Genomic DNA, 13711 nt, shown 5'->3' with positions numbered 1-13711 from the left:
ATGCAAGCCTGGGCAGACTTTTTCAGGATGGTGAGGGGGGTTGTAAGTGACTTCAAGTCACTTATTAACATAAGCTGTTAACAGCGGTGCATTGCAGAAGTTGCACAGGCTGCATTTCATGTCCCAAGCTGCAACCCCTGCCAGGGACACTGGAAGTGCATGGGAAAGGTCTCTGGAGCAGCAGGGCTCGCTTTTGGCGTGCCACAGATCGCAACTGCTCTCACACTAACCCTGCCCGGCAGGGTGGCACTGGGGCGGCGGGTCCCGAGTCCCCTCACACCACAGGCAGCTGCTGGAGCCGCCACTCCCCAGGGAGCAGGGAGGGCCGCGGGTGGATAAACAAAGGCCCCCAAGGTAGGCTAAGGAGCGCTAATAAGCTCCCGGGAGAATGGCTGCCCTGACGAGCGCCGGAAACCAGAAGACAGAAACCTGCCAACCGGCTTGACTTTTCCTCCAGAAGTACCGAGTTCCCAGAGAGGCTCGGCAGAGACCAGCCGGTTTCTCTCAAGGCGGTGTGAGGCGCTAGACGCGCAGACAGGAGTTGAGCGCCAAGGCCAGGGGCACAAGGACAACAGCGGGGCCGTGAGGCCCCGAACAGTTGGCGGGCAGGACCCAGCCAGGGCAGGGGGCGCCACGGCACACCGACAGCAGGAACTACAGCTCCCGACATGCAATGCGCAGAACGGCGCATGCGGCCCCCCGCGTTCCCGCCTCTACTCGGTGGGGTGGACAGCTGGACTCGTCAGCACCTCCCTGCCCCTGCCGGCAGCTACAGCGGCCTAGGCCTGGCTCTGCTCCCACCGCTCGGCCCAGCTGGTTATGACTCAAATAATGACTTTTAGCTCTTCTCGGCACTCGGGAGTGCCGCCGCGACCGGATGGGCATCCTGGGTGTCCCCGGAAGCGGTCGGAGGCGGTGTTTCGCGCGTTGTGCCGCCGTTAAACACCGCGCATCGTCCATTGCAGCGCCCGGCGGGGCCACGCTGGCCACGCCTCCCCACGCAAGCCATTGGCCGAGCGCCGCTCCGCCCGCCAATGGGCGCCGGCCACGCTCCGACCGCAGGAAACCGCACATGGAAAGTTACGATTGGTGGCGACAGTCGAAGGCCCCGCCTTTCAAAGCTCTCTATTGGCTGCGTGTTTGGCGTGGTGCGCTGCTATTGGGCCGAGTGGCGCGGTCCCCCCCCACCCGGGGGTTGATAAGGCGGAGGGGGAGGACCGCGGGTGCTCCAGTAGAATCGGTGGCGGCGCGGGACGGGTTCCGGATTACGGGGCAGCGGCGCCGGGCGCTCTTCTCTTGTCACTGCGGCCGCCATGAAGTCGGTCTGGGGGCTCGCTCTGGCGTGTGTGCTGCTCCTGGCCGGTGAGCGCCTGCGGGTTTCTAGAATGTTCTGGCGGAGGGGTGCCCAGGTCCCGGCCAACAGGCCCCCCCCCCCCCCCCCCCCCCCTTCCGCCCTGTTTGCTGGGGTGAGGGGGACGGAGGCCGCCGAGGGGAGGTGGTGTCTCCGGCGGGACCCCTCAGTCTGCCCCACGGGGAGGGGAAGCGATGCTCGAGCCCTCGTATGCCCTGCTGGGGCCTGGCCCTCGCCGGGGATGGGGCGGCGGGGGGAGGGGGCTGAGCCGCTCATGCACTATCACGGGCGGAGGGTAGGAGGGGGCCTCCCTCTGCCAATCTCCCGTGTCTCCAGTTGGGCTGAACTCTCCTAGGGAGGGGGATTCGAGGGGCAGCGCTGAGCCTGAAGGCGTGGGGAGGGGTAAGCGAAGAAGTTGGGCAGTGCGTAGTGTGGGGATCGGGCTCAGAACGCTGGTTTCCTTGTTTTCCCAGTGTCGGTCAGAGCCGATGAGGTGGATGTGGATGGGACTGTGGAAGATGACTTGGGCAAAAGCAGAGAAGGGTCTCGAACGGATGATGAAGTTGTTCAGAGGTTGGTACCCGGGGCGCTCTGATTTTGAAAGGGTCAATTTGAGCACCAGTAATGCCTCAGAAGTAAGGGGTGAACGCTGTTCAAAAGAGAGATCCAGTCAGCTGGGGGAAATAAAACGTTCCTGTCAAGTTCCTGTCAAGACTGTTTCCTTCTAAATAAAAATGAGCTTGAGAACTTGAATTCAGAAAAGTTCAACTTGTTTTTATCCAGTATTGATAACTGTTAATTTGGGTTTACTTGTGCACATCATAAATCATGTCAGTTAAGTGCCTGCGGATGAAATAGTTCTGTACCCATGAAATGCCTCACCCCTGTGAGGTGCACCACATGCTGAGGATTGCAGTAGCTTTAAGATTACCAGTATTATTCACTGAAATTTTATTTAAAAAGTCTTACTTGCAAGCATGAATTTTCAGTCAAGTTTTTGGATTATGGTAATGTAGTTGAGGATTGCTGCTCTTGCACTTGACTCATGTGATCATGTAATTTTGTACTGCATCAGTGATTAAGTGTTATTGCTGCTGCTTTGTGATTAAATTAGTCTTGCTGTTTGTGGATGAGACTCCTTGATAGGTTTTTCACTGTCCTAACAGAGAGGAAGAAGCTATCCAGCTAGACGGCCTAAATGCATCCCAGATCAAAGAAATTAGAGAAAAATCTGAGAAGTTTGCATTTCAAGCAGAAGTGAACAGAATGATGAAACTAATTATCAATTCTTTATATAAAAATAAGGAGGTTAGTGCCTTCGTCTTCATATCATGTTAGAATTTTGGGAGGTGTGTGTCTGTTTCTCTCCTGCCATTCCTGACTACTGGTTCCTATTTCAGATTTTCCTGCGGGAACTTATTTCAAATGCATCAGATGCTTTAGATAAGATACGGTTGATATCGTTAACTGATGAAAATGCTCTTGCTGGCAATGAGGAACTTACAGTCAAAATCAAGGTAAGAAGGATTAGATACAAATATACTTTTTAAAGAATTGATGGAGGAATGTAAAAATACACTCTATCGTTAAATTTCTTTTTTTGGCTTAATACTGATGAAAATACAAACTAGGACCACATGAGGACCCTTGCAATTAACTCTACCAAAGACTACTCCTCTTTTAGTGGTAAAGATATGTTTCTGGTTTTATCAAGAGCAGCTGAAGTATTGGATTGCTTTGAAGGAAGGTCTTCCTCATTTCTATAGTTACTGCAGATTCAGTTTATTGTAGCTCGGCATGTTTGAATAGCTGCTATGTACCACTTTTCCTTGGCACGTACTAAGAATCACAGTGAAGTCAAACTGCATTTTTGTCTTTATTTTTTTCAGTGTGATAAAGAGAAGAACATGCTTCATGTTACAGACACGGGTATTGGCATGACAAAAGAGGAGTTAGTTAAAAACCTGGGTACCATTGCAAAGTCTGGTACGAGTGAATTCTTAAACAAGATGACTGAAATGCAGGATGATAGCCAGTCAACATCTGAGTTAATTGGTCAGTTTGGTGTTGGCTTTTATTCTGCTTTCTTAGTAGCAGACAGAGTTATTGTCACATCAAAACACAACAATGATACTCAGCATATTTGGGAATCAGATTCAAATGAATTCTCTGTTATCAATGACCCAAGAGGGAACACCTTAGGACGTGGCACAACCATAACGTAAGTATTAAGTGTCTTTAGTCTTTAAATAAAAAAGGTTGTGTGGGTACACTTTGTTTATTGGAATATGTGAGTGACTTTAGCTTTGTGACTGATTTACTTCTTGTAATACAGCTTTATTCAGTTTAATAGAAATATGCAAATTACAAACTGCATCCAAAAAATAAATGTAGTAATGTAGTTTATGTTGTGTTAGATGAGCTAACAAAACTATGAATGTCTTAACAACAGTCAGCAAGTAATTCCAGACAGTTCAGCTCCCTTCAGGCTCATTCAGTCACTCAGCACAATTCTGGCCTGGCAAAACCTATACAGGGGCTGTAGAGCTTTGCTTGGAATCTGGCTGCTGTTTATATATCAGTGAGGCTGGTCTGATGCAAAGTTCAAACTGGAGGTAGTTTGCTAATGCTATTCTCTTTGCTTTCATGAGTAGGTAAATTTGTTTGGTCTGGATTTAGAGGATGTCTTTCCAGAGGAGGCACTGGGTGTAAAAAAGTTGATCTTGATGCTCTAGTTTGAAGTAAGGCCCATGAGGGTGCATCAAGATCCTGATAAGTATCAATATGATTTGATGTTTTCATTTAAACTTTTGAATATTGTGTTCTGCCTCAGTCAGTGAAAGCAATTGCTGGTTGAGTAAGAATTGTGTTTTTTAAGAGCTACTTGGAGTTGAACAAATAAAAAAAGCTCACTCGCATAAATCTGAATTGCTACGGCTGCAGCAAAAATCAGATTGTTCTGAGCTGGGACCCACAAGGATCATCAAGTCCAGCTCTTAAATGAATGATCCCGTATGTGGATCAACCCTCACTCTTGGTTATTAGCACCATCCTCTGGCTCAGTTGGTCAATCTCAGAGGCATAAGAAATGTATATTCTGCTACAAAACTGTCAAATACTTGTCCAGCACTTAAAAAGGTTTGGTTTTGTTTGGTGTTTTTTTTCTTAAGCCTTGTCTTGAAGGAGGAAGCATCTGATTACCTTGAGCTGGACACTATTAAAAATCTAGTGAAGAAATACTCCCAGTTCATAAACTTCCCCATATATGTGTGGAGCAGCAAGGTAAGTGTATTTAACTGAGCATTGTTCAGTATAAGGTTTGGCTAAGATCTTCATGGCTAGATCTTTCATGAAGGCTGAGGGCCTGCCATAGAGCTGCTTCTTGTGCAGTTTCTAAAACTCTTCTCTTCCTGACTCTTTTGGCTACTATAAGGGGGTTTTCTCGTTGGTTTTTTTTTTTTTCCAAATGCTAGTCTGTTGCTAAAATCACAGACTTGATAGGAACTTGGTTTTATTCTGACTCAAACAACTTTACCAAAGAAAAAATATTGCTAATTAATAATAAGGATCTTTGTTCCACTGGCTTTGGTAGATGGAAGCTCTGTTAAGTTTTCAAGCAGAGCCATAGCCAGATACCCTTCTATAGGAAACAAGGCAGTGTCTTAGATTTTAAGCTTGTTGTGATGTTTTCTTAGTGTAGCACCAACTTAAAATCCACCAAGTCTCTGATAAGCATTATCTGTAAAGCGTTGAGAAACTTAAATTTGAGTGTGGTGATCTCCCAGTGTATTGAAGGAAAGTATGTATTAATGAAAAAGTAACTGAAAAATATTAGCTGTAGAAAAGTTTGCTACAGACAAATAGCAGAAATCAGGCTAGTGCTGTGAAAGATTAAACTGTTTGAGAGAATACTACAACATACCTGGTAGGAAGTCAAGGTCTTAAAATCTCCACCTGTGGTTGTCTCTTTAGACAGAGACTGTTGAAGAACCCATTGAAGAGGAGGAAGCAAAGGAAAAAGAAGAAGAAGCAGATGATGAAGCAGCAGTTGAAGAAGAGGAGGAGGAAAAGAAACCAAAAACTAAGAAGGTGAGCTTTGTTAGCCTTGGTGTCCTGTAACTCACGTCAGATAGCAATTTTCCTAGGTAGTCTTGCAGAGGTGCATTTCAGTAGTGTGTGCTTTCTAGGAGCAAATCCTTTTAAAGTGAGATAGGAGAGAAGGTTTTAAATGAAACCGACTAGGTAGAAGTCAGGCAGATGATTGGCAGTAGCCTTGTGAAGCTGTGGTCACAGCTAATTATAAGTACTTGCATGAATCGCTGGAAATGGTAGTAGAATTCTGTAACCTGATGCTGTTGATGAGTTTAAATTTAACATACTCTGCTGGGAAGATTTTTCCAGAGTGACATTAGAACAGAAGTGCTGGTGCTTAGTGAATGTGTTAAATGAAGGTGGAACACACTACATTGTAGACTAAAGGTTTGTTCCCATGTGTTGCACTAGTGTGTATGCTTAAAATGAGAATGTCCAGGTCATTGCATAATTTTGTAAATGAGAGCATGTTTGGGATTTTTACATGCCATTTTATGTTTTGCTTCAGTGGAGTACTTTAATTGGCCTAACCTGAAGTAAAGAATGAGTCTTTTTAATACTATTGTGTTTATTTACCTAGGTTGAAAAGACTGTCTGGGATTGGGAACTCATGAATGACATAAAACCAATCTGGCAGAGACCATCTAAAGAAGTTGAAGAAGATGAATACAAAGCTTTTTACAAAACCTTTTCCAAGGTAAGCTCTGGGCCTCAAGAGAATTCCAAAGCAAGAGGCTTGCTATAGTATCTCTTGCTATGTAAATAGAACTAAGTGCTTATAGAATGGGTTATTTCAGCAGAATTAATTAGTTGTCATTAGTAGATGGAACTGCAGAGAGCTTGGGAGGTATAACATCTCAGTCAGGATTTAATCTTTTTTCCAGAGAGAAGATACTGCCATCCAAGTATTGATTAGTCTAGATTTGGAAAGTATTATGTTGCAGCTCATGGGGAGCTTACTGATGTGTTTAAATGTTACAGGGAAATTTGTATTTAGTCTGAGAGTTGTGGTGTTTGTTGCATGTGGTGGAAGAAAGAAGGAGACAGTTTCTTAGAAGTGTTGTCTTTGTATCATACACTGTATCTTAACTGTGGTGTGATGATAACACTATTGGTTTTTGTCTTGTTGGTAACTTTTTAGTGACTACCTTATTAAAATCCAGCAAAACTTGAAAGCTCTCCAGAGGGTTACTTAGGAAAGTTTTTTTTACATGAGTAACTCTGCTCTTGTAACTTAAACTTCTGTCTCCATGATAGACTCTAGCAAAGCATAGCTACATGGATTAGTTGTAAAATAATTGCACTTATTTGCCAAACTCTTGAAAGTGTTCTCTCTTCACAGGAACATGATGACCCGATGGCATACATCCACTTCACTGCTGAAGGGGAAGTAACTTTCAAATCCATCTTGTTTGTTCCTAATTCTGCTCCACGTGGACTGTTTGATGAATATGGATCCAAAAAAAGTGATTTTATTAAGGTAGGACAGAAAAGTGTGTGGGTATGGTTTTGTGGAAAAGCAAAAAAACCCTAAAGTAAACTTGGGTGCTTTCTGCTCTTGTAATTTAGCTGTATGTTCGAAGAGTGTTCATCACTGATGACTTCCATGACATGATGCCCAAGTATCTTAACTTTGTTAAGGGTGTTGTAAGTATTATAAATATTACTTTAATTTATTTTTTAGCTTCAGATACTGCCAGACATACTGAAAATTTTGTTTCTTAATTAGGTGGATTCTGATGATCTTCCTTTGAATGTATCCCGTGAGACACTTCAGCAGCATAAATTGTTAAAGGTAAGCTAATTGGTTTTAAATTCCTTCATTGTAAGCACAACAGCAGCAAGGTTTAGGAGACTTAGCAGCTTGATGAATTTTGTTGCATGGCTATGAAATTAATGTGAAGGAAACTCATTTATTGCTGTTTACAGATTACTTGTCTACTTCAGATGAGGGATACAAAGTGGAATTTGTATTGAAGTAAGGTTGCATTGAGGGCTATTCAAAATACTTATTGTTGTAACTCAGTGTTGCTGCTTTTTTTTAGGTGATCAGAAAGAAACTTGTTCGCAAAACTCTTGATATGATCAAGAAAATTGCAGAGGAAAAATACAACGACACATTCTGGAAAGAGTTTGGCACTAATGTGAAGCTTGGTGTTATTGAGGATCACTCCAATCGTACCCGGCTCGCTAAACTTCTGCGCTTCCAGTCGTCTCATCATGAAAGTAACCTCACGAGCCTTGATCAGTATGTAGAAAGAATGAAAGAGAAGCAAGACAAAATCTATTTCATGGCTGGTGCCAGCAGAAAGGAGGTGTGTAAGAGTGAAAGAAAGAGGGAAGGAGTACAGTATATTATAGTTTGTCATTTTAGTACCATAGATGTTGTGAATTGTCTATTTACTGTAAATCTGGAGACTCCTTGTTTATGTTACTACTGCAGTATTTGCCAGATAGTTGTACAGGTTTTTGTAGCTGCTATTAGAAATGCAATTAAACTGATATCTTAAATGTTTTCGTCCTAGGCTGAGTCCTCACCATTTGTTGAGCGTCTGCTGAAAAAGGGCTATGAAGTGATCTATCTGACTGAACCTGTAGATGAATACTGTATTCAGGCTTTGCCAGAGTTCGATGGCAAGAGGTTTCAGAATGTAGCAAAAGAAGGAGTTAAGTTTGAAGAAAGTGAAAAGTCTAAAGAGAGTCGGGAAGCCTTGGAAAAGGAATTTGAGCCCCTCTTAAATTGGATGAAAGACAAAGCTCTCAAAGACAAGGTAATATATTGTGTTATATGTAGTGATTATTTTTATTTGTCATACTTGCTACAGCATACCTTGCAGATTATTTGAGCACAGACTTGACAGTAGCTTCTCTGTCTTGATGGGTGAATCTTCATGGATAACATCTTTATTCAGGAAGATAATGAGTTAGAATGTCACCCTAGACATTTTTCAGAGATTCTTGAATTGACAGGGAAGTGCAAGTTACTTACTTTATTAGGAATAAGCTATTAGCTCTGAGAACTAACATTAGGGTGTTTTGGGGTTTTTCTTTACAGATTGAGAAAGCTGTGCTATCTCAACGTTTAACCCAATCTCCATGTGCTCTTGTGGCTAGTCAGTATGGATGGTCTGGTAACATGGAAAGAATCATGAAGGCTCAAGCTTACCAGACTGGGAAGGATATATCTACAAAGTAAGCTTCCAGCGCTGTAGCAGCAGACAAGAAATTGCTTGGTGTGCTCAGTAACAAGCTTCTGCCCAGTTCAAATGATCCTGGGTGTTTTTAAGGTCATTTTACAACCAAGTTAGTCTCCATTATAGCCTTAAATTGTTATTTTCAAGCCCGGTATGTAAAACTGCTGGGTGAGCAAGACTCATCGGTGGCATTTGGTATCTGCCATTTGTTGGCAAAAGAAGATGAACTTAGTAACTTGAATGCTTTTTATAGTTGCACCAGTATTAAAGGAGGGGGGATTTCACTTGTTACTGTGACTGTAACCAGTGTATGTAGATTTAAAGATATCATTGGGTCCTGTACTTAGTGCTGTAATTTCTCTTCTCAGTTATTATGCCAGCCAAAAGAAGACATTTGAAATTAACCCCAGGCATCCACTGATTAAGGACATGCTGAGGAGGGTCAAGGTAAATAAATACAGTAGTGAAACATTGGCTGACTTGGCTGCATACAACCTGCTTTAACAGGTCTCTCTTGATTTTCTGGTGTTCTTCCATGTTAGGAAAATGAAGATGACAAAACTCTTTCAGATCTTGCCGTGGTATTGTTTGAAACTGCAACTCTGAGATCAGGATATATGTTGCCAGACACTAAGGAATACGGGGACAGAATAGAAAGGATGCTTCGTTTGAGTTTAAACATTGACCTGGATGCAAAGGTTAGTTTGTCTTCTACTTGGACTGATAATTGACCTACTGTTGCTCCATCTTAAAAAGTGCAGCTGCTTCATTCATTCACTTGCATAAAATGAAATTTATCCAGCTTCCTGCAGTTAAGTGGGCCACCAAAAGTCCAGCTATGAATCTGTACTTAAAGCTCATGTTCTCCTTTCCTTGCTCTTCTTTGTAGCTGCTTGAGATTCTCCTATTTCATTATGCTTCTTAAGCATATTCCTGTCCTTAGTTAAGTGCTGGTTCTACAGGAGTAAACTAGGCACCCAGGCCTTTGGCTCCTGTCTCTCTAATGGAGAAATTCCTAAGTGGGTACAAGTAATACAGGTTCTCATAATGCTGTGCAAGAACTTCTGGCTGTTTTGCTGGAGTAGAGCAGTGCTAAACAGATTTTACTTTTTCTTTCAGGTAGCTGGTGGCAAATGTTAGGAAATAATAGTGAATACTTCCATAGCCTGTATTTAGCTAGTGCACACCTAATTAAAAAACCTAAGCAAGTAAAGCAAATTGATTGTGACCTTTGTGTACAGGTGGATGAGGAATCTGAAGAGCCTGAAGATGCAGATGAGGAGGCAGAGCAGGATGAAGAGGAACTGGATGCTGATGCTGAGGACAGTGATACACAGAAGGTAGGGTCTCAGGTTTGATGCTTTCTTGCCAATATTTATGTCCACCTTCATCTGTGGGTGCTACCTGGCAATAAAGTTCACTTTGCCTTTCATGACACTAGATTTTAGTGTCAGGTGTTCCAGGCTTTTCTTGGAGGGGGAAGAAAACTGCAGAACAAATTTATTATTAAACTGTATTTTGAAAAGATGAGACTGAGGTATGTTCAAAGCTGGAGCTGAATTAAGCTTTAGAGATTGTAACAGTGCCCTGTGGCAAGAAAAGGGTAGCAAATCCTCTAGTAAAGATAATTATCCATGGTATTTCCACAGCTTGTGGGCAAAAACATGAACAATTGTTTGTAATTGTGTAATTTGAAATGCTTATAATACAGGCTTGGAACAACATTCCAGACAACACCATTGCAAAGTTGCTATGAGGTCCCAACTGGGCCTGCTTTCTTGGGTTGCTTTTGGAAGAGACCTGCAAGATGATATCCTGTGACTAGTGCAAATATATAGCTTACAGCAATGTAATTTCCTACTATAAAATGTAAGATTAGGTAAGAATAAATTTGAGAAACAGTATTTATTGTATTATACCTACTTAATTTTTATGCGACTGCTGTTAGGTTTGCATAGCAGGATAATATAATGTGCAGTGACAGTAATACAAATTTCTCTTCTTCTGGGGCAGTTCTTGTAACCTTTTTCCACTTTCCAAAAGTAATATTCTGATTCTCTTTTTTGTCTTCACAGGAATCCACAGATGTGAAAGATGAACTGTAAACTGCACTCAACTACTGTCCTGCATTGGAGGGTTAGGAGGGAATGTGAATTAGATTGTTTTGTTTTTTTCCACTGTAAAATGTTGAGGGGTGGTATGGGCTTTTAAGGGTAAAGGAGGTCTTTTTTTTTTTTAAGTTCACTTTTCTAAAAACATTCCTCATGAATGTAAATTTGTATTATTTAACTGATGTGGTGTAAAATCTTGTCATGTACAAAATAAAATGTTCCCAAACACCACCAACTCTAAATTTATACATAGCCAGCTCATCTTGTGGGCTGGCAGAAAGAAATGAAGGTATGGTCCTGGGTGTTCAGGTCCTCTGTGCAAACAGGCTGTTTCTTGGCAATCCTTGGGCCTTCCCATGCTGGCACAGCCACACCTACTTGTAGCATCTGCCTGTGGCTGGGATTTACATTTACAAACCTGCTGTGCTGCTTAGCCAAATACACGTGTAGCTGAGAGCTGTACTGAACTTGCTAATTGAAATAAGACTTTGAGTTAGGTATCTCCTGCAGGCCTGAGAAAGAGGAGATTGGGTGTTTAAAAATAGCATTGTAAATGAAGCTGACAGCTTGTGCTGGACTCTGACTTGGCTCCATAGGATGGGCAACAGGAGCTTTACAAAAGAGGGGAGGAAAAAACATTAACTTACTATGTGGACAAGTACCACCAGAACTGTCTTACTACCTATGAGCTGGTACCATCCTCCATGGCACTTGGAAACCCTGCCTTTGACTTGTGTAGCTACAGCAGTTCTGTTTTCTACAAGCTTTTTTAAAGGTGGAAGTTCTTTCCACATACTCTTAATGCTGTTACTCCTAAATGTTTTCACTCTTGTTCTTGGTCTCTTATGGCAAAGCACTTTAGTTACTTAATGTTACTGAAGCTAAATCTGGTTAGTTTTAGACATGTTGAGCTTCCAATCATGTTAGCTTTATGTAGTGGTTGGATGAAGCACTACATAATTTTTTCACTAGTGCCTCTACTTGAAAACATCTTCACAGACTTGGTAGAAAATGTTTACAGTGAGGATTTGGGGGATTTTTTTTTTCCTTCCTCTGTGGAAGAAGGCTGTAGGAGTGGTGCTTCTGCACAGTGATTCTACTTAAGAACCAATCTTTTCTGTTTTGTTAACAGAACTTCTTAGAAGTTAAAAGTTTCTGCAGTCTGAAGCAAAAAAAGCTTTCTTACTAGGTGAGGGCACTAAACACTGACCTGAAGCATTTGCTTTCCATTTACTAGGCTTCTATACTGTCCAAAATATGCCATGTATGAGTGTGATTGTTGTGTCAGGATTTTAGAGTTGAATTGAAGTCTGAGATGTCAAGGAAAGGGAGCTTAGTTTGGGGGTTCTCAAGGGAGTCTGGGGGGGGGGGGGGGTGGGGGGCTCTGGTTTCTGCTCACTACAGTGGTATCCTAGAGAAAAGCCTTTTGTTACTGGCCCAGCCTGAGTGGTCTAACACGAGTTTCAGCAGCTGGCACTGTCAGTTTTAGAAGCAGCCTTTGGCACTGTTCCTAAACGGCAGAAAGGGCATATCCCCTTACTTTACCAGTGAAACTTTGTGCTCTGTAGCAATCAACCTCCTAGAGTATCACTTACTTTCAGTGATACACTCAGAAATGTATCATTACTACCTCCATCTCTCCATTTGACTTCTGAGTTAACAAAGGTTGCTCCCACCTCCTGTATGATTCGGAAGTTTAATTTGCCTAACAAACTAAAGGAGAAGGGTGGCCTCCTCCAGTATTTTTAATCTGTAAGTTACTTGTAGATTTAAGCAAACCTAGTTCTGTTGTATAGCTGAAATTCTCATTTCTTTGGTTGGTTTGAGGGTGACAAAACTGATTAAATTTCAGAAATAAAGAAGCATACTTGAGAGTTATGCTTTCTGCTTCTTCATATACTTCAGCTGAGAATATCATGTGCAACACAGCTGTGGTCCAGCAGCTTTCTCTACACCCTCCTGTGACAAGTGTTTGCTATTAATAAGCACAAAATGCACTTGTAAGTTGCCTTTTTTTTTTGTCAGCTCTGAAGCAAAATGGTGGCAGTAGTGGAAGTGTCAGTCAGCACTGTTTCTTTCAGTGCTGCAGTTATGCTGATTCTGGGGCTGTCACCTCTGCTGTTAAAACTTGGTGCATTGTCAGCTTTGCTATTCCGAGATAAGCACTAATGAGGACATTTCCCTCAGTGCTAGAAAAGGCAGAGCTCCCTGTTGCTCAGTTTTGAGTAGCAGCAGGATACACTTAGAAATCTAAGCCTAATTAGCAGAAGCTTCCCTCTGCAGCCTTAAGATCTGAAAAACCTTTAGAAAATAGAGAAAAATGCATCTTGCATGTCAGAAATCAACAACATAAGAGGTGATCATCTGACAAAGTGTGAGTAACAGTGCAAGGGCTGGTGAATGCTGGCTTGTTAAAGGGATCATCAAAAACTGCTGTTCATGGTCCAGTTAGAACAGAAACAAAATACTGAACTGTCCCATTTTCTCTTCAATAAACTTTACCTTCTGCTGAACTAGAAGGTTGACAATCTCAGCTTTGTTTAGGTGCAGTAAAGGAAAAAGTCTTTTCACTGGAAGTCGATCTATTAAGATTTTTTCATTGATAGATTTTGTTTGGGCTTAACATCTGTGTTTTACCAGAGCCTCTCTCTCACTGCCTGCTGTCATTAATAAAGATGCCTGAGAGGATGTGACTTAGTTATATAAAAAGTGTACACATGGGCACACAAGAGCAGGAGAGGAGCTCATCCCACCAATAGCTGTAAAACTTGGTGAGAGCAGACACACAGACATGCATAAGAACTATAAACCTTTTTTCCTAGGAAAACCACTCCAGCTTACGTAGGCATAAATAAAATAATAGCTTCATAGCAAGAACTGATGTAAATGTAGCACTTACTGTGATAATTTCTGGATCTCTCTGCTCTAACAAGACTTCCAAGTACTTTGGCAGTAGGAATTAG

At 42.3% G+C, this 13711-nt stretch overlaps 1 protein-coding gene across 1 annotated transcript; it reads left to right on the top strand.

The window, feature by feature from the left end:
- The first annotated feature begins 1226 nt into the window (after positions 1–1226).
- Positions 1227–10979, top strand: HSP90B1 (heat shock protein 90 beta family member 1). Its single transcript, XM_036400907.2, has 18 exons — positions 1227–1362; positions 1825–1924; positions 2518–2659; positions 2752–2868; positions 3241–3572; positions 4522–4633; positions 5324–5440; positions 6024–6140; positions 6786–6923; positions 7013–7090; positions 7173–7238; positions 7489–7758; positions 7969–8214; positions 8499–8635; positions 9006–9084; positions 9180–9335; positions 9879–9977; positions 10713–10979. Exons 1-18 carry the CDS (start codon positions 1314–1316, stop codon positions 10740–10742), a joined length of 2385 nt encoding a protein of 794 aa, XP_036256800.1. The 5' UTR covers positions 1227–1313; the 3' UTR covers positions 10743–10979.
- Positions 10980–13711: the final 2732 nt, after the last annotated feature.

The sequence above is a fragment of the Molothrus ater genome, chromosome 5 (assembly GCF_012460135.2).
Source record: "Molothrus ater isolate BHLD 08-10-18 breed brown headed cowbird chromosome 5, BPBGC_Mater_1.1, whole genome shotgun sequence".
NCBI classification, from domain to species: Eukaryota; Metazoa; Chordata; class Aves; order Passeriformes; family Icteridae; genus Molothrus; species Molothrus ater.
This window is presented reverse-complemented; position numbering and strand designations above follow the sequence as displayed.